Raw genomic sequence first — 20460 nt, 5'->3', positions numbered from 1 at the left:
AATTGTGTACTTTTATAGGCCTTATCAAGTATCCTGAAAACCTGCCTGACTAGATGCCAAGTTGCTTGCCTGCTCACTCCACTAGAAACTATATTAAAGATGAACACACCTCCCCTCTAATCTAGTCTCTAGTTTCAGCTCCTTCTTTGACATTTCTGCTTATAAAGTACTGAAGAGCAAGAAGCTTAAGGACAACATTAGCACCACATGAAAAATGTGTTTCATACCTTTTGAACAAGACATGCAAATCACAAGAGCCATAAGTTAAAGGGGAACCTAGCACTTTATTCAATATTTCATTGGACTTTTCCACGGCTTGAGACATACGTAATAAACCTCTCAAAAAGCTGAAGAAAGGCACAGCCTTCCAAGGGCAGCAGCAGTGGGAGGGCATGTAAACAAGCTGGCTTCTCTGTACAACACCAGCCACAGTAGCCTTTTCTCCCACAGCTCACTGCCTTATGCTCTGCCTCATCTTTACACCAGCCAGACCCCCTGTAGATGCAACCCAAGGTTTTTCTGTAGGACACCTTGGTCTACCAGGGAATGCTGGAAACATCGAAAAACCAAGGCATTCAGTTGTTAAAAAAAAAAAAAAAGCTGAATCTGAGGTTTTGGCTTCTCTGTACTTACACCATCCCTCAGAAAAACAATAAATAAGCAATTAGAAAACAGTTTTCAAGTATGAAGACACTTCCTCTCCTCCTAATCAAACCTTTTAATCTGCTACAGAAGGGAGCCAGCTTCTCTGTATAAACACCAGCTTTTCAGTAGGCAGGAAGATGGAACTGGTTTGACAAAAAAAACAAACAAACCACTAAGAGAAAGACCCATACAGGAGGAGATTCCTTTGTGCAGTGGGAATTTCTTCAACTTTCTTATAAAGAAAAAAATACTCTGGTAACAAAGTGTGTAGCCTACAGACCTTGGGGGAACTCTGCAATTTCTCTGTATGACATCACAAGAGATCAATCCACATGTCTGTTTGGTATTTTAAACAGTTAAGAGTTTAGCGAGGTTTGGCTAGTGCTGAAACTAAAATGCATAGTATGCTTTTTCCACTTGAATGTTATTACGTACATCCGAAAACTCATTAAAACTGGTGCTGTTCCTGAGATGGAATGTAGACCATTTACATGCACCAGAAACTAAAACTGGCATCTCTATTAACTGGGATTATCATTCCTGACTAGGAAGGACAATGCATGCAGGATGGCTTGTAGACAAAGCACACCCAATGAACTGGACTGGACCAATTTCTAGGGAGACTATTCAAGATTCTGGTCCATAGAATACTGAAACTCATGCATTTAATCTGGGTATTTTAAGTAGGTGACTTATTACCCCCTTACAAAGAACTGAGCAAATTTTTAGCATTGCATGGGAAAGTCAATGCCCATTTCAGTGACTTGGTCATAAACCAAATGGGATGTTAAATACAGAAGAGACTGGCCTGTTCACTAGTTACGAGGACAGTACTAGTTCCTCTACTACAGCAAACACTAGATAAAAGGAGGAAAAGAACCAATTTACTCATGGCCTCCTTCCTAGTGTTGAATGAGATGGCACTGAATAGCGACTGCTGCTAAGAATAAGGATCTGAGGACAGGACAGTTTTAGGAAAAGGGGCCACTCCCCCCCAGAACCTAAAGGCTTCTCTGTAGCCTACGCCTACAGGTCTGGGAGGAAAAAGCCTAACACTTCAATATTTAAGTTTTTTGGGTACTTCCCATGGGAAGCCATCCCTACCAAAGTGGCCATAGGCTGCAGTCCTCTGATAAATGGGCTTCTTCAGATCCAGATCCCTGGAATATACAAGTTAATTATTTAATACACAATAGTTAACACCATAGCAATCCAAGCTAGAGCACTTACAACGGTTTCCTTCAATGGGAAAGATCATGTACAGGCCCCAGCTTAGTAGTACTTCTTGACAGATGATCATATGACTGGGCACTAGCAAGAATGGGACATTTAAGCTGTCCATCTCTGCATTCCAGAGGCAAATGATTCACGATATAGTATCTACTACTGCCAAAATTAGCTTCTGCTCTTGCCCTCCCTGCTGATGAGGATTAAGTTTAGCTTGCTCCTCCTCATTCAACAAGTGTTTGTATCTTGAAAGCTGATAGAAGCCACTTGAGGTCTTTGCACATCAGCAGACAAGTCAGAATTGAGCTTCAACCTTCTAGTTCCATTAGCATCTCGGTATACCATCAATGGAATATTTTAAGTATTCCTGTCTAACTATTCTCCGAGCTTCTGAACTACTGACTTGTAGCTTCTCAGACTCTGGTACTTAAATCCTACAACAGGAGAACATTCATCCCATGTTTGTGCAAATAGTTTTCCATTATCAAGCCTGAGAAGCTAGAAGTGGCAAGAGTTTCAGCCAAATTTCCATACTTACCCCCTTTCAGGGCTACATATTCTGCACTTCCAAGGCTAATGGATCTCCAGGTGCTGAACTCACTTTTGAACAGGAAACAAGGTTAAAATGTCTAAGGGTCAACCCCTACACTTAATCAACCCATATGGGTATAGGGACAAAGTAGTTCAATTTAGAGGTCACATTTAATTAGATGAACAACTGAATTCTGTACAGTTATGTGGGAGATTGCTTCAAGTGGTAGACCCAAGTGCTTTAAAGCAAGTTTTGCTTAAATTTTCCAAAGGTAGTGGTTCCCAAACCTAGTCCTGGAAGCACCCCAGCCAGTCAGGTTTTCAGGATATCCATAAGCTATGCATGCAGCTGAATCCATAGGAGCTTAACTTTTCAAAATGATTAGAGGTGCTAAACCCAAAAGGAAATTCTCTCCACCTGGACACAAAAACTTTATTCAATATTGGGGTGCTCAAGTCATGATACATGGGCTTGTGCCACTGGGGCTTGCGTGCATCTGTGAAGCTTTAAGCTATGCTGTTGGTAAGTTTCAATACCAGCAAGGCCTCCCCAAGGCAGATAAGTTTCAGCAGAGATGGACTTAATGATGTAACATCCATCTGGGCAGCAGCAGATGGGCAGTGTTGGAGGCAGAGAATCGGTTTGATGCTACAATGGCATCAAATTTATACTGCATAGAAGAAAGGCCAGGCAATCTACTGCTGTTATTTTGCCACAAAAGCCATAAAGTTGCTAGGACTTGAACACGAGTTGACGGCACCTAACCAAGTATCCAAAGAGCTAGCTCCTATGACTGAAGCAGTGTATGTAACTCTCATATGAATATTCATTGTGGATATCCTGAAAACCTGACTGGTTGAGGTGCCTTCAAGGACTGGATTTGGGAACCACTAGCCTAACATCGCATATAGTGTCTGGAGGAAGGGGTTTAAGATGAACTATTCGTATTACTTCTAATGTATGGTTTTGCTTCCTATAATCACTACAGAATAAAACTCGATATTAGAATTACTCCTCCTTTTCACATTTAACTGTCTCCAGCATACATTACCATCTTTACCTGACAATAACACCAGGACGAAGGTCAAAATTCTTCCTCACAATCTCAAGCAGCTCCCTTTCACTTTTCTGCGAAGTCCCATAATGGAAAATGGAGATGGACAGCGGATGAGCCACACCAATTGCATAAGAGACCTACAGTCAAAAAAACAAACCCCCCAAAAAAAACCCATATAACTTACAGGGTATTCTTGGACAATACAAAAAAAAAAAAAAAAAAAAAAAGTGTTCCAAGTTAAGAAATTGTTTCTCTGGTCCCCCACCATCACACTTTACATATTCTGCAACTGAAGATAACATGATTCATGACAAGTTTGTTCTAGGCTACATGCTATTATAAACATGCCACAAAGCTCAACAGCTCAGTATATTCTAGGCTGGTCTAGAACCATTGTTATACACACCTGAACAAGTACCCTTCGGCAGAGACCAGCCTTTACCAAGGACTTTGCTACCCATCGAGCAGCATAAGCTGCAGAACGATCCACCTTTGTATAATCTTTACCAGAGAATGCACCACCACCATGAGCACCCCAGCCTCCATAAGTATCAACAATGATTTTACGGCCAGTCAATCCAGCATCTCCCTATAAATATACAAATCTAGGTTAAGATTTTCCCAAGAAAAGCAATTAAACTGAGTTTAGACTGATATTTTTACTATTTTCTTTTGTTAGACATATATCCATCCTGATACAATATTGGATGATATGGATGGCCTAGTTATGATCTCTACAAAAGATTATTAATGCTAAAATAGTATGTTACTGTGACTGCAAAACTAATTGAACAAGTCAACAAGCAGCTCAAGAAATCCTGGGTTGCTTCCTACCTGTGGTCCACCAATGACAAAGCGACCACTGGGCTGCAGATGATAGATTGTATCATCATCCAAATACTTTGCAGGTACAACAGCCTTTACCACTTTCTCTTTCAGGGCATCCCTCATCTCATCCAAGCAAATGTCTTCGTCATGCTGTACAGACACTACAATAGTGTGCACACGGATGGGAATGACAGCACCACGATCCTGCATGTATTGTACTGTGACCTGAAGAGGAGGGGGGAGAAAAAAAAAAAAAAGAAGCTACAGACATGAGAAAGGAACCAAATACCAGAAAAAGATTAGTGAATTTAGCATGTCCAGTGAAGAGCTGTGTTCAATTGGCATGGAGATGTACATGTTTTACATTATGACCTGCTAATTTAGCCTGCAAGATCACTGGGATAAAATGTAAAGAGAAAATGAAAACTAAGGATTAGGTTGAGGGAGACTAGATATCTATGGAGCTATTATTAAATGTAATAATCCTTTTAAGCATTTTTAAAGTCCATTTGAATGGACCCTAGCCACAAATGTTTTTGTTCTTCAATTCTCAATTTAAGTTTAGAAAGCAGCACTACTGCAACCTATCTAAAGCCTCTACTTACTTGAGTTTTAGAGTCTGGTCTCAACCAAGGTAGTGTGCCATTACGACGCAGCTCTGCCATTTTGGCATTGAGTTTGTGTGCCAGCATAATGGTCAGAGGCATACACTCTTCCGTTTCATCAGTAGCATAACCAAACATCAAGCCCTAAAAAGAAAAAAGGTCAAGTTACAGACTTACCATGCAGCACATTAGAGTAGAAATACATATTCTAATAAGTGCGATCAATGCTTCCAACTCCATGCCAATATTGGCAAGCTCTCAGAAGTTATTTATTCATGATTTATTATACCACAATTAAAAAAGCAAATCTCAGCAGTTCAGACTAAAAGCAGGAAAAGGAACTACATAATTGATAGGATAGGATAGTAGTAAATCAGGCACAATTAAATCTAAATAGAGGAAATAATGAAGGGGGGGGGAAGAAGGAGATCCCAAACTAAAATCTATTTTAACCTTACTCGTATAGCAAGGAAGCTTATATCAGCACAGCAACCTCCTTACCTGATCTCCAGCTCCTATATCTTCCTCATTCCTGTCCAAGTGAACTCCCTGGGCAATATCAGGAGATTGCTGTTCCAATGCAACAAGCACATTACAAGTCTTGTAATCAAACCCTATCAGGAAAAGAATTCCATTAGCTTTTATCCAAACCCTAAAATTAAGCATTAATGCAGTGAGTACTCTTGCTCCCACTTTGGAAAGAATGTACAAGCACCATTTATCCCAAGCCAGCAAATCAAGAAAATTCCATCTATTCTAAGCCGATAGCAACTCACCTTTGGAAGAATCATTATAGCCAATATGTTTAATAGCATCACGTACAACCTTCTGGTAATCCACAGAAGCCCTGGAGGTGATTTCACCAGCAAGGAGAATCATTCCAGTCTTAGCAACAGTTTCTAAAATTTGAGAGAAAGAGGGCTAGTGTCATATGCTGACATTATATTCCTACACGAACAAAACCATTCAAGCCTTACCACTGGGTCATCTGAATAACTTGGTATATTAAGGCATATACATTCAGATTTAGTACTACAAATCTACAGTTATCTAATAATTTTGGCAGAAACCGATCTACTCACCACAAGCAACTTTGGCATCTGGATCTTGTTTGAGATGAGCATCAAGGACAGCATCACTGATCTGGTCACAAATCTTATCTGATAAAAAATAGATTTAAAACCCCATCACTTTGTGGACTGTCAATTATATATAAAGAGACATTAACAAGTTTCATACAAAACTACAGTACAAATATACAGAACACAGCATATACTACAAACATTTCTCTCCGGATTCTATGCCTCTGGTGTATTCCATAATTGCATATGCAACTTGACAAATGAGCAGTTAATTGGCAAATGGATGATAAATCAGTACTAATTGGCAAAATGGATTTACATCTGCATCTTGCTAAGTACTATTCTATAAAGACAAACATGCAAGTCTTAGAACACAACTGAAAAGGGGGTACGACAGCATTTTACTATATGTGTATGTACTACTATTGTAGTCAGGGGATCTGTGCTTAATTTATGCACAAAATATCTACACTAGGTTTTAGCGGAGTAAATCCTTACATGGAAAGGCTGGATGACCATTTGGCCTTTATCTGCCATCATGTTTTACCTAAAATTGGTCACAGATCCTGGTGTTAACATGCCATCCTATTTAAGCACCATTTATAGAATAGTGCTTAGGGTTCTTTTTTGTGCCCAGATTTAGGCACCATTTATTGAATTTAGTCCTATATGCTTAAAGGTGTGAAGAGAAATGAATATTACAAGTTAAATAAACCTACTATTTTGGATTATAAGAAAATCATGCTGAAGCTGAAATCTGCTTGTGAATGCAAACATGAAACCCATTTACCTCAACACCCATATACACGACTGAGTCATCATCGCCTACCTGACATCAGAACAGACAAGTTGCCAACATAGCAACCGTGGTCATCATGGGGAAAAAATGTGATTATCAAACACTGAGAAAGGACTTCCGGTTAAGCCATGGAGCTGTGAAGAATCGGCTCCGGAGGATCCTGCAGTGATTTAACTGCATTTATAGCATCACCCCTATTATTTTGCCCATGCAAGTTTGCCGAGGCTCCTGGAAGTATGTGGCTTTCATACGTGTAATACCTGCAGCTAGATTGCTATCAAATTCGCATATAAGGATCGGGAGAAGAGGAATGCCTCGGATCCTAAAATGGCAGATGCAGCTGCACCGGCCTCTTCCATTCCAAGTTCACCTAGTTCTGCATTGATAGTGAAGGTCACTACTGAGGTTCAGGCAGCATTGGAATACACAGTGGGTAAACAACTTCAACAAATCCTAGATAAAATGGATGCTATGGACCAGCGATTTACAGCTATTACTAAATATCTGCAGGAAGTGCAATAATGAGTTGGCTCAGTGGAAGAGATAGTTCACATTCTCAACACAGATTCCCACATTACAGCATCACGTCTCCTTGAACTGGAAACCAAAGTAGAAGACCTGGAAAACCGGTCATGCCAGAATGTGAGGCTGGTGGTTCTCCCAGAATCCATACCTGCTTAAACACTGTCCACTTTCTTGGAGACTTGGATAGTGGATGCTTTACAACTTACTTCTTTGCCGGGCCCATTCCACATAGAAAAAGAGTGCAGACTGGGTCAGAAGCACAATTCATCAGGGCAGCCCAGAATTGTGATCTTTAAAGCAGTGTTTCTCAACTCAGTCTTTGAGTACTTCCTTACCAGTCAGGTTTTCAGGATTTCCACAATGAATATGCATGAAAGTAATTTGCATATATTTGAGGTAGTGTATGCAAATCAAGTTTATGCATATCCACAATGGATATGCATAAACTTGATTGTGCCTCTGGAAGAGCATTCATAGTGTTTGCCAGAGAATTGCCAAAATAGTTTGTCCGGTTTGGGCTCAGGATCGGCCCATTCGTGTTTCTGGGAGAACAGACAATATAGGCCTAGTTGGCAGCATTTTGGCCACTTGGAGAGCAAGTAGTTCTCCTTTCAGACCAACAGAAAAGCAGTGGTCATTTGAGTAAGCCCTTCACCCCTTTCTGCAGTTTACAACAAGATGAGGCTAGCCCGCTCCTCTCCCCTTCCTTTGGAAGATCAGCTTCAGCATTGTTCAGAGGAGTGAGCTGCTCTCTCGCTCTTTATTTTCTTGGTTTTAAGACTCTAGAATTGGCCCCACTGAGATCTCGTCATGCTTGGGGGTGGCGGAATGGCGGTTGGCTCATGTATCGGGCTCAACTCATAGGAGATTCCCCAGCTACCTCTAGATAACAATGGAGAGCTTTCTGCTAAAGTGTTCACTTTATCCGACACTGGCATGAGAAACAGCTAAAGCGGTATTTCAGGGAGAAGTAATTTCTTATGTTAGCTTTCAGCGCAAGGCTCCCAGCGGGAATTGTTCCATTTGGAGCATTTGGTCTCTTTGCTATGGCAGAATGGTTGCACTCGGGCGTTGTCTGACAAGCTCAGTTGGTGGAGGCTCAATGCTCGTTAAATGGCCTTTTACATCAGCAGGCTCAGAAATCCGTGGAACATTATAAATTTCACCTTTTTTGATTTGCTAATAAAGGGGCAGTAACATGTATTGCCATGTTGTTGCATGAGAGGAATAGCATTGTGAACTCAGATACTGCCATTAATAAGGTTCTTAGTTCTTTCTATGAAAAACTAGATTCTCGAACTTGTGACCCTTTATTGGCCAATAAGATGCATCTTTCGAATCATGCTCTCCCAGTTTTCTGCTTTGTCCAGGACTAAACTGAATGCCCCGTTCTCAGCTGCTGAGATTGAATGGGCTATTCAAACTAGTGCCTTGTGGAAGTCACCAGGTCCCGATGGGTTGCAAAGTAAATTTTATAAGATCTTGAGTGCTGAGGTAGCCCTACTTTTGGCTGCTACGTTTAATGCAGCTGTAGAGGCTGATAAGATTCCCTAGATATTTAAATGTAGCACAAATTGTTTTATTTAAGCCAGGCAAGGAACCAAATAAACCTGAATCCTACAGACTGATTTCCCTGCCAAATTGAGGCAAAACTGTGGCTCTGGAAAGTGCAGCCCAGGACCAACTAACTCCCTTCTCTGGTGGTCAGTTTTGACGCAGAGAAGGCCTTTGGCCAGGTAGATTGGAGCTTCTTATTTGATGTTTTAAGGACATTTGGCCTGGGACCCTGGTTGATCCGTGCAATTGCTGCCCTCTATAAAGATCTGCAGACACAGGTGCGGGCGAATGCATTCCCGATTTGCAGATGTACACGCCAGGAGTGCCCCCTATCACCCTTATTTAAACTGACCTTGGATCCTCTTATTCAAGAAATCCAGGACAATCCAGAGATATAGGTGATAGTGGTGGCGGAAGCCCATCACTTTAAAGTTGCAGCCTTCTCGGATGATATATTGGTCTATTTGACTGAGCCCTAGGTCTCACTGCCTATCCTCTTGGACAGCTTCTGGGAATATGGGGACTTTTTGGGCTTCCGGCACAACTACGTGAAGTCAGAGGCCCTGGCCTTTCCAGAGTCTCTACGAGAAGACTGGGAAACCATGTTCTCACTGCGATGGGTGCATACTTTGCTATCTAGGCATCCAGCTGCCCGCTGATGTTAAATCCTTATATTGCTTGAATGTAGATAAAATTGTTGGCCGACGCTAGGATACTCTTGTGACACTGGCAAAATCTTCCAATCTTGTTGATGGGGTGCATAGACCTGTTTCATATGATCGATTCCCCCAAGTGGCTCTACCTTCTACAGAAGTTGCCACTATTCCTGCTTAAAAAGTACACTGAGCATCTCCATAGGCTAGTTATTTCCTTTGGGGGGGGGGGCAGGAAAGGCAAGATGAATAGTGTATTTCTGCAGGGTTCCTGGTCCACTGGGGGATTGGGACTCCCTAATGTTCAATTGTAGTATCTTTCCTGTCTGCTTTGACATTTGAGAGACTGGCTTTTGGATAGCTCTCAGTTTACAGATGTAGGTTTGGAAAAGGACTACACTTCTCCCTCCGCATTTGCTGTGATAGGGGATTAACAGAACTACAAATACAGAAAAACTGCAAATAACTTTCATATGCTATTTGTCGTTTTATATTAAAAACCATTGTGAATATAGTGAAACTGCGAATAACACGGTGGGAGACCTGGTCTGTTCCTAAAGGAGAGGCAAAATACGGTGAAGAAAGTGCTTGGAATCGGTGATTTCTCTATGCAAGCTGCGCTTGGAAACGATAGTTATCTTTCTGGGGCCACTCTCCTTATAGTAGGGCCTTTTTGCCACTGGTAGGTAACATGGACTTTAGGCCAGGACAGGATAACGTAGTATTTAAACACTGGGCCAGTAAGGGGCTTTGTTGCTTGGGACAATTAGTGCCCTTTTCCGGCTTTCCAGGTGTCCTGGTCTTTGAGTATGGCCGATCATTTTGCTTATCGGCAATCTAATCTAATCCTTAGGTTTGTATTCATCTCCATGTTCATAGAGCTCGACGCGGTTTACAGTAGGAGAAATAGGAAGGAACTACAACAGAGGGTTAGAGGTAGAAGTGTGAAGAAAATTTAGAGGATTGTGATTCCTAAGTTGGAGGGAGACTTACACTATTTGGTTTCATTATCTGTGGGGTCCATTACCTAATAATTTCTGAGTAAATTAAGGGATTTCTTCACTGATACTAACTGGGATTGGCTTTCGGTATCCCAATATCAAAGGATAGTGCCTTGCAATCTCATCGAGACTATCAGCAGTTGCTGTCCATGTGGGTGCGTGACATTGGCAGGCGCCCTTGCCTGGCCACTCTTGACCCCTCTAATTCTAGCAATTCCTCACATGGTACAGACTGCGGAACTACAGGAGTGCCAATTTAGAGTTATTCATAGGGGATATGTTTCCCAGAAGCAAGCTTTACATTTTGGGTGTGCCCCTACACCTAAATGCCTCAAATGTAACAGGACAGACATCTCCCTAGCACATAGCCTAATGTTCTGTCTGTGCCTTTTGGAAAGAAATACGTTTATATCTTCAGTCCCTAGTAGGCTAAGCCCTCCCTTGTCACCTTGAGGATTATTTTTCTTGCTAGGGGCCATTATGGGGGCCATTCTGCTGGGGATAATTTACTCCTTGGGAAAGAAATTCATTCTAAACCATTGGTTACAGGACTCCCCACCCACTATCTGGCACTGCAGAAAAACATTTAATGGAGCTAAATTATGCATTTTGATATATAAAGTCAGAAAAATCACGACTAATTTTTTCCATCACCACAAACAAGGCTTTAACAATACCTTTCTTCTATTGGAAAGAAATGACAGTATAAGCTCCTACAGAAAGGTTCTTGCTTTACAAGTAACTAAAACTAAGCTTCAGGTTAGTTATCTTCATAATCAGAAGAGACACTGAATGATCATATCTGCCAAGCATTACTGGATAGCAGTAAATGACTCCAAACACAAATGTACAGTAGAATCTCAGTTATCCAGCACCCTCAGGGATTGGTGGATACCAGATAACTTCCTGGTTAATTGAGAGTGTTAGAAACCTTATCTAAGGCATTCAATTACCAGCTTCCACCCTCCCCCCCCCCCGAACGGGCAGAAGCAGGAAGCAGTCCTGAGCTGCAAACCCCCTCAGCTCCCTTCCTTACCCAAGTGCAGTGATTAGCAGAAGGCAGCCTCAAAAAGGCTGCTCGTGGCCAGTGATGCATTGGAGGGAAAACCCTGGAGGGGCTAGCCGCAAGCAGCCTGTGCCTCCTGTTGACTGCTGTACTTCAGGTAAGCATTCACAGCTCAGGACAACCACCTGCTTCTGCCACTTTGGGGCTTGAAAGAGGGAGAAGGACTTTGCAGCTCAGGTCCACCGTGGTGCTGGTGCTTTAGGGGGACCATTTTTTCCTCCACCGGCGATTTTTTTTTTTTTTACCAGTTGTGCGAGTCCAGGTTAACAGAGACTCTACTGTAAAATATTGAGTACTTAGAGAATTGTTAAGGTAGATCTATGTATTATACAGGTACATTTCATTGTATGAAACATGGTTTGAACTAAAGGTAGGCCTACAAGAACCAGTTAAGTAATATGGCTAAATACTCCATATGTTGCTTTATAAATAGTACTGTACAGCTTGGCATATTTTACCCTGTTGGGAGTCTAACTCACAAGCTAGGGATGGTTTCAACTGTTATACTGAAGCCAATTTAGATTCAGTGTAGTAACTTGATTAAAGAAAACTGCTTACCAGCAGGAAAAAGGATAGTAAATGAGCAGTTTACAGTTTGTAATCTGTTTTATGCACTATTTTCTAACAATCAAATTTAGTTTCTGCTGCTAGCATTATGCTTGGTGTTAAATTTGAAAGTTCTAATGCTATGCAAGTATGCTTAAAGTCACCCAGTGACCTTATAAGAGTTAAATTTTTCTGCTTTTAAGCTACAAATTTTATCGACAGTCATTTGACACTGAGAATGTAATATCCCAGCCTAAGATTAAGTGTTGTGAACAGGAAAGTTTAAAGGTTGTATTACTGCTTCTGTTGGATAGTGTCATCCAATGAATTATTCCTAATTTTGAAACACTTTGGTACTTTAGTGTGCAACGTTAGTAGTTAGAGCTATACAGCCTTGGCACCCCATGCTGCTCCATAACCCTAGGCAAGTCAAATCCTCCACTGCCCCAGGTACATTAGATTGTGAGCCTGCCAGGACAGATAAGGAAAATGCTTGAAATATCTGTATGTAATAAACAAGTCTAAGTGGTACATAAAATGCTAAAATAAAGCTTCAGTATTTTATAATCCTAGCCACACCTTTGATAAGACTTAGTGAAATACTCATATGCCCCTTTCCAATCAGATCCATCAGCGGCCCCAAGTTTATTGCCAGACTTAATAGAAGTCAAACAAAATCAATTTATAAAACCCAGCTTAAAGGGATCAGTGCAAACAGCCACAAAGAAAAGCTACATGCTGATGACTAAGTACATAGGAATACATTCAAATCTCACAGTAACAGCCAAGGATGCAGAAAGCTAATGAGATGCAAATTCAAGGGAATAGAATTTGTGTGTGAAACAGTTCTGTCCTTGGTAGTTTTTCCAATAGCACCAGAGAATGCTGGTGGCCTGGGTTCTTACAGATTGACAATCTAACAGCATGGGGGCAATACAATTACCTATCTTGACTTTGTTTTAAAGTTCTTCCTTATTTTTTAATACTTTAAGAAGGGTCATTTACTTTTTAACTATTTCCTAGAAAATTGCTCCCCCCACATAAGTGCAGTAGCCATCTGTTAGAGCAGTAGGTCGAGCACCAGAGAAGCTTCTTTCACATCCTACTGCAGCTTCTTGTGATCCTGAGGCACCAAAGGCTGTGTAGACAAGATTTTACACTGCGATACAGTCGACATTTTTATTTCCTTAATGTAATTCGTCTCGAAGTATGTCTAAAGATAAGTCAAGTCTTCCTAGTGCCCCCATCCCCAGGATTTAGCAGTCACCATTATGAAAGCCTCTGTGAGGCCTGTCTGTGTGTGTGACACTATCACCTCTTTAGTGAAGACTTTAGTATTTAACAATTTGCATTTTTAAAATTCTTATCGATTTTAGTAGCTGGAATATAGTTATGGAACTTGGTTTAGTTTTTACACTAGACCTAGTATGTTCTAAACACACTTGAAAAATTGTTAATACTAGCTCACTATGGTGCCACTAAGTAAGAGGACAGCCTAAGGAACAGATGCATAAGGCAACCTTTCGACACGCGGCCCAGTAGGGCCGTAAAAGCCGGAACCTTCCGCTCTGCGCAGGCGCACAAAATGGAAAGAGAGAAGGGTGGGGCAGAAAGGCGCGCGACTTCACCTTATGTTCAGCGCTTATTTGAAAATGAACTAACGCGTTTCCTTTGCTTCTCCTTCAGATCGAAGAATATATATATAAAAAATTAATACATATATAACTGAGCTTGTGTAAAGTGAAATCGTGCGTACTGTTCACGTACTCATCACGTTACACTGGAAAAAAAAAGGAAAAAGCGCGGGCGCCGTGCGCGGGCTTGTGTATGCGTCACCCGCGCCTCATATCAAAGGGAAGGGGAAAAACGAACAGCCTGCACGCCCTGAAACCATTTCTAAGTTAAAAATTTAGGATCATTATTCCCCGCAAAGGAATAAGTGGCTCATATCAAAGGGAAGGGGAAAAAAGAACAGCCTGCACGCCCTGAAAACATTTCTAAGTTAAAAATTTAGGATCATTATTCCCCGCAACAGGAATAAGTGACGTCACATAACTCTCAACTGCAAGAGAGCTACCGCATTATCGAGGCGCGCGCGCCCCTTCCCCCAGCCAGTTAGAGCGCGAAGGGTATGATTAGTTCCTTTGATGGATTAGTACTCTCTAACAGCTCAATTACACGCGGATTAGGAAAACATTTATATATTCCCCTCCCCCTTGGAACAGGGCACGAAATCAACGTGGGTTTTTCCGTCAAGAAAATAGTTTCTTCTCCCACCTCCATGCGTAGTAGCTAAAGAGGAGTGAGATTAAACTGCACCACCAACCCGCGTCCAAGATGTCCTTACCTGGATGACCTTCTCCCACGGATTCGGATGTAAAGAGGAAGCTGCCCTCCTCGATGAGGGAATCGTGGAAACCGTTCATCTGCCCGTTCATGCTGCCACTTGTTATGGAGAAACGTTTAAAGTAAGAAAAACAATACAATAGTAATAATAAAACTAATAGATAAATCTTCAAACTAGAACAAATAAATAGATTTTTGTGTACAAGTTCACACAGTTTAAGCCGCAAGCAAAAGAATAAGGCAAATGAGGTGAGCGCGCGGCTATTTATGCATCTCCGCGAGGTGACGTCAAACAGCTCGCGTAGTTGGTTCCAGTTCCACCCATGGCTAGCGCCACTCCTCGCGCCAATGCATTAGTGAAGGGAAGAAAGAGAGCGAGAAAGGAGGTGGAGCACAGGCTCCCAGCGTCGCGCAAATTACACAATTTCTCTTTTACGATAGGGGGAGTGGTGAAACGGTGATGCTGCGCAATCTAATTTAAAATTACCTCTCATTTTCTTCTTTTACTTAAATAATAAGTGATTTGTTCGTGCTATTTAATATTCGTTTTGCATAAACCAGATCGATGAGAGAGAACATTTGGAAGCAATAGAGTTGATGCCGTGATCTCCCCTCTGTCGCTCGGCGCTGTTGGATCGGTCCCAGACTTTTGGTGTAGGTCAGGGAGAATCCGGCTCAAGACCATATTCACTCTTTTGAATGGAAAGTGATGTTTTTGTTAATTAGGTTAAAAAAACTCAGCGTTTTATAGATAATAGTAACATAGTGATGCTTTTTTTTCTAAGTAAATGCGCATACGTTTTTAAAAGTAAACTCACTGGCATTTGAGGTATGTTGCTAGAATCCCACCTATATTCATTTCGTTGCATGTTTTTGCTACACTAAGAATACAGAATACCAGAGTTATGTTTTCATATTGCTAGAATCTATTTGACCTGTGCTTGTCCCATGTTTGCAGAGAAACAGGGCAATAAAGACTAGAGAGCCTGTGCAGTCTGCCCAATGCCCTTCTATACCATAAGAACATAAGAATAGCCTTATTGGGTCAGACCAATGGTCCATTAAGCCCAGTAGCCCGTTCTCAAACCAGGTCACTAGTACTTGCCCAAAACCCAAAGTGTAGCAATATTCCATGCTACCAATACAGGGCAAGCAGTGGCTTCCCCCATGTCTTTCTCAATAACAGACTATGGACTTTTCTTCCAGAAACTTGTCCAAACCTTTCTTAACACCAGCTACGCTATCCACTCTTACCACATCCTCTGGCAATGCGTTCCAGAGCTTAACTATTCTCTGAGTGACAAAAAATTTCCTCCTATTGGTTTTAAAAGTATTTCCCTGTAACTTCATCGAGTGTCCCATAGCCTAATTTTTGACAGAGTTAAAAATCGATCCACTTGTACCTGTTTTACTCCATTCAGTCAAATCTCCCCTCAGCCGTCTCTTTTCCAAGCTGAAGAGCCCTAACCGTTTTAGTCTTTCCTCATACGAGAGGAATTCCATCATCTTTACCTTCTTGGTCGCTCTTCTTTGAACCTTTTTTTTAGCGCCACCATATATTTCTTGAGATAAGGAGACCGGAATTGAATGCAATACTCCAGATGAGGTCACACAATGGAGCAATACAGGGGCATTATAACATTCTTAGTCTTGTTAACCTTTTTAAATAATTCCTAGCATCCTATTTGCTTTTTTGGCCACCGCCGCACATTGGGCAGAAGATTTCATCATATAGTCTACGATGACACCCAGATCCTTTTCTTTGGCGTTAATCCCCAAGGTGGACCCTAGCATCCGGTAACTGTGATTCAGGTTATTCTTCCCAATGTGCACCACTTTGCATTTGTTCACATTAAATTTCATCTGCCATTTGGACACCCAGTCTTTCAATTTCCTAAGGTCCGCCTGCAATTTTTCACAATCTGCATGCATTTTAACAACTTTGAACAGTTTAGTGTCATCTGCAAATTTAATCACCTCACACATCCCAATTTCCAGATCATTTATAAATAAGTTAAATAGCACCGGTCCCAGTACAAACCCCTGCGGCACTCCATTGTTTACTCTCCTCCATTGAGAAAAATGACCATTTAACCCTACCCTCTGTTTTCTATCCAATAACCAATTCCTAATCCATAACTGAACTTTGCCACCTATCCCATAACCCTTTAATTTTCTCAGGAACCGCTCGTGAGGAACTTTATCAAAAGCTTTCTGAAAATCTAGATTTACTATATCAACCGACTCACCTTTATCCACATGTTTATTCACACCTTCAAAAAAGTCAAGCAAATTTGTGAGGCAAGATCTCCCTTGGCTGAACCCATACCAACTACTAAACCCTCCAATCCTTCATCTCCCTTAGAAACTCCAAACTCAAAAATCAGCAGCTGTCCAGGAAAACTCATTCAAATCTCCAGTTTCTATTTTCATATTTACATGGAAACAGCATAAAATAAAATATTAATCTACAAATACCTTGAACTACTACATTTAGCAGAATTTCAAAAGTGTGTATTAGATATGAGAGTATACATTAAAATATTTTTATGTTATTCTGAAAGTTTTTTTTTTTTTATCTGGCAGTTTCTTCCTGGGGTTTGTTTTGATTTGGTTTTCCTTTTGTGTCTAGATCAGTCAGTCAGTGTTAAGATCTGGCACCATGATCTTTCATTCATATCATTTCATATTATTCTCCTGTTGCATATCCATCTCAGTTTAACATTAGTCCAGTCATAGCAGTGATGTGCTTGGACTATGAACCATACACTAGGACTCCTTCTAGATTAGAATAATGTAATCACATTACTAGGTGTCACCATTGCATGATGCCTGGAGTTTCCCCCTGGGTCTGTGCACACTGCCTCTTCAACATCTACAGATAGCCTAAAGCAACAGACTTGAGTCCTAAAAATTGCACCCCAATTTCAGATTAAATTATCAAGTGTTCCAATAGCCCTCAGTAAATGGGAAGGTCCACAGAAGGAATGCTGGGAAATCTATGGATGGGTCCTGGGGTGTATGAGTTCCAGAACCTTCTCAACCACCATTTAGGAAAGGTGGTCTGTTAAGTAGAGGAGAGGAGATGTACTGTTGGAATTGACTGGGGCTCATACCAGATGAAGGAGGAGAAGCCTGCTGGGACATGGGGAAGAGGGTTCTATAAGCAGTGAGTGAGGCTTAACAGGACAGACCTCTGGATATAAACACCAAGTGATTGCATCCAGAATGAAAAGGCTGGGAACTGAGAAAAGTCAGCCCATAGTGTTGGGAAAATGTTTTGCAGTTTGTGAGTTTTGGCAAGACCAGGCAATATAGAAAGAGTTCAGATGCCTGTATGCACAAGTAGTGTAGTAGGGTTAAAGACTCAGCATAGTCTTTAAGATAAATAGTTACATGCACTAAACAGGATCAGTAAGACCACGTGAGTCCACTCTGATCTGATTTTTGCTTATTCTAAATGATTTGCGTGGAGATTCATCATAATCCCCTTCTCTCCCATCCAACTGATCACTGTGAGAGTGACTGACACATGCGCAGAGCCAGCGGAGGAAGCCCAAAAAGCTGAGAGACAGGGGGAAAAGCCTCCTGCCACTCAACTGTTCAGGGTAGGAAACCTTTTTTTCTTCTTTTTTAATGGGCACAAATGCTTGCGAACTGGCTCCGAGGACCGACCACCCCTGCGCTAGCGAATGTGGTAGGAAGAAGACCCACTTCCTCCTGCCTTGTCGATCCCCACCCCCACCCCCACTGCGCCAGCAAAAATCAGCAGGAAGGATGCCCACTCCCTCCTGCCCCTTCATATGAGAAAAAATCAGCAGGAGGGATGCCTACTCCATCCTGCCTTGCTGAACCCCTCCCCCCCCCACGTGAGAAGAAATTGGCAGGAGGGATGCCCACTCCCCGAACCATCTCTCCCTTGCTCTCCCCAAAAAGGCAGGAAGGATGCCCACTCCCTCCTGCCAACGGATGCTGGATTGGCCACTGTGAGGATGGGCTACTGGGATTAGTAGAATGTAATGTTGCTATTTTGGGGGTTTTGTCAGTTTTTTCAAATTTACATCTGCTGTCTTTATATTGTGCACAGTATAAGGGGACATGTTTGTTGTTTCTGTGATGTTGCATTGTATGCAGAGCCTGGCTTTTGGCGGTTCAATTTAACTTTTGTCTACATGTTTCTATTTTTAGTTTGTAAATACTTATCCCATGCTTGGTGAGGGTCTGTTTGTGTGAAAGAGTCTTTGTAGAGTTGGTCTGTACTAATCCAGTTTGTTTAGTAGCTTGGAAACAAGGGTATTTCTAAAACTTAATGCTAAACTTGAACAGTTATAGTGGACATTGATATTTTTTTGTCTGTTTGGGTTGTTCTGGTTTGGTTTCTCACTGAAAATTCAATAAGCCAAGGGCTTGGGAAGGTGATTGGGGAGCTCCTATTTCGTGGGACACTTGGGGGAATATCTGGACAGAGGTTTCCTTGGCGGGTATATCTGCTCTGCTGATTGAGAATGGTTATAAGGTCCTCTTTCGTTGGTATTATACTCCTCAGGCTATAGCACGTTGGCAGGGGGGTGCGAGTGTACTCTGTTGGCGGGGCTGTGGGGAGGTGGGCACCTACCTTCATATGTGGTGGCAGTGTGGACGGGTACATGGGTTCTGGACGGAGGTTTTTCCTAGGGTGTCCCAGATCCTTGATATCCAGATCCCGGAGAGTTGGCGACATGCCCTATTGTATTGGCATCAATTAGATCTTGCCTGGGGAGATTCAATGTTTTGTAAGCTGGCATTCACTGCTGCCAGGTTGGCTTTAGCCTCCTTGTGGAATCAAGCGCTCTCTCCCACCTGGGCTATGGTGGAGCAGCGCTTACTTTCATGGCAACTTCTTTACCACTTAACGGCTTTGCGGCATGGCAAACAACATGGCTATGCTCGCATTTGGCGTAGATTTTGGGCTTCTGTGGAGGTTGGAGGTAGGGGCGGACTGGGGATTTGAGCTACATTTGGGGCTGAACTGGGAGGGCGGGGATATGGGGGATTTCATATTCGTATTCCTCTTCTATTTTCTGCTGTGTATGGGCTTTGATGGTTCTCAACCTTTTTAAGTGTTGTGGATATTGTGTTTTGTCCCTGGGGGGAGGGTGGGGGGGTAGGGGCTATTGTGGTTTGTTGTTGCTTGATCATAGGGATTGCACATGTTATTTGGTTGGCAGCACTTTGAGTGTTTTCCAGAATGTTGCACATTGTGCCTTGTTTTATTTATTGCTGCTGCATCTACTATGTATATTTTATGTTGTGTGTATATCTCAATAAAAGCTTTATTCAAAAAAAAAAAAAAGAAAATTCAATAAGCCATATGCTATTAAGGATTGCCCGTATAGGTTTCAAGGTTCCTGGAAATAACAGAGACAAGCAGTCTTTTACAAATCTATGGTAGCGATGCTGTTGCAGTAAATGCACCGAAGACCTTTGTAAAAGAAGCTCTAAGTTATTTGCGTGTGATATTCTGAGGGCTTTATATGATTGAATTTTCTTTTTTAAGGCTTTGTTTTGTTGTCTGTTTATGCTGTTTGGTTTCACTTTACAGTGAGAAAAGAACATAAGAATTGCCGCTGCTGGGTCAGACCAGTGGTCCATCACACCCAGCAGTCCACTCCCGTTGCGGCCCTTAGGTCAAAGACCAGTGCCCTAACTGAGTCTAGCCTCACCTTCGTACATTCTGGTTTAGCAGGAACTTGTCTAATTTTGTCATGAATCCCTGGAGGGTGTTTTCCCCTATAACAGCCTCTGGAAGAGCGTTCCAGTTTTCCACCACATATGCAATTGGTTTGCTTTTACACTGGAAAACAGTGCTAACCCCCTTTTTACTAAGCCATGGTAGAGGGTTCTACCAAGGCCCAGAGCACTAAATGCTCCAACGCTGCTCTAACACTCATAGGAATTCCTATGAGCATCAGAACATTTAGCACCCTGTGCTGCGGTAGAAACTTCTAATGG

The 20460-nt window shown here is 41.9% G+C and overlaps 1 protein-coding gene across 1 annotated transcript; it reads right to left on the bottom strand.

The window, feature by feature from the left end:
• Positions 1-264: 264 nt before the first annotated feature.
• Positions 265-14807, bottom strand: MAT2A (methionine adenosyltransferase 2A). The gene is made up of 9 exons (XM_033949228.1): positions 14471-14807; positions 5977-6054; positions 5671-5793; positions 5396-5508; positions 4895-5038; positions 4296-4514; positions 3868-4050; positions 3465-3598; positions 265-1805 (listed from the first exon to the last, which is right to left on the bottom strand). Exons 1-9 carry the CDS (start codon positions 14559-14561, stop codon positions 1703-1705), a joined length of 1188 nt encoding a protein of 395 aa, XP_033805119.1. The 5' UTR covers positions 14562-14807; the 3' UTR covers positions 265-1702.
• Between the last annotated feature and the right edge of the window lie 5653 nt (positions 14808-20460).

Source organism: Geotrypetes seraphini, chromosome 6, assembly GCF_902459505.1.
Source record: "Geotrypetes seraphini chromosome 6, aGeoSer1.1, whole genome shotgun sequence".
Lineage (NCBI taxonomy): Eukaryota > Metazoa > Chordata > Amphibia > Gymnophiona > Dermophiidae > Geotrypetes > Geotrypetes seraphini.
This window is presented reverse-complemented; position numbering and strand designations above follow the sequence as displayed.

Coding starts and splice junctions, on each gene's coding strand:
- MAT2A (XM_033949228.1), bottom strand. CDS start 14,561: ATGAACGGGCAGATGAACGGTTTCCACGATTCCCTCATCGAGGAGGGC. Junction 4,051..4,295: donor TTGTCATTGGTGGACCACAG/GTAGGAAGCAAC, acceptor GTATATTTATAG/GGAGATGCTGGATTGACTGG. Junction 3,599..3,867: donor GCCGAAGGGTACTTGTTCAG/GTGTGTATAACA, acceptor TTTTGACTGTAG/GTCTCTTATGCAATTGGTGT.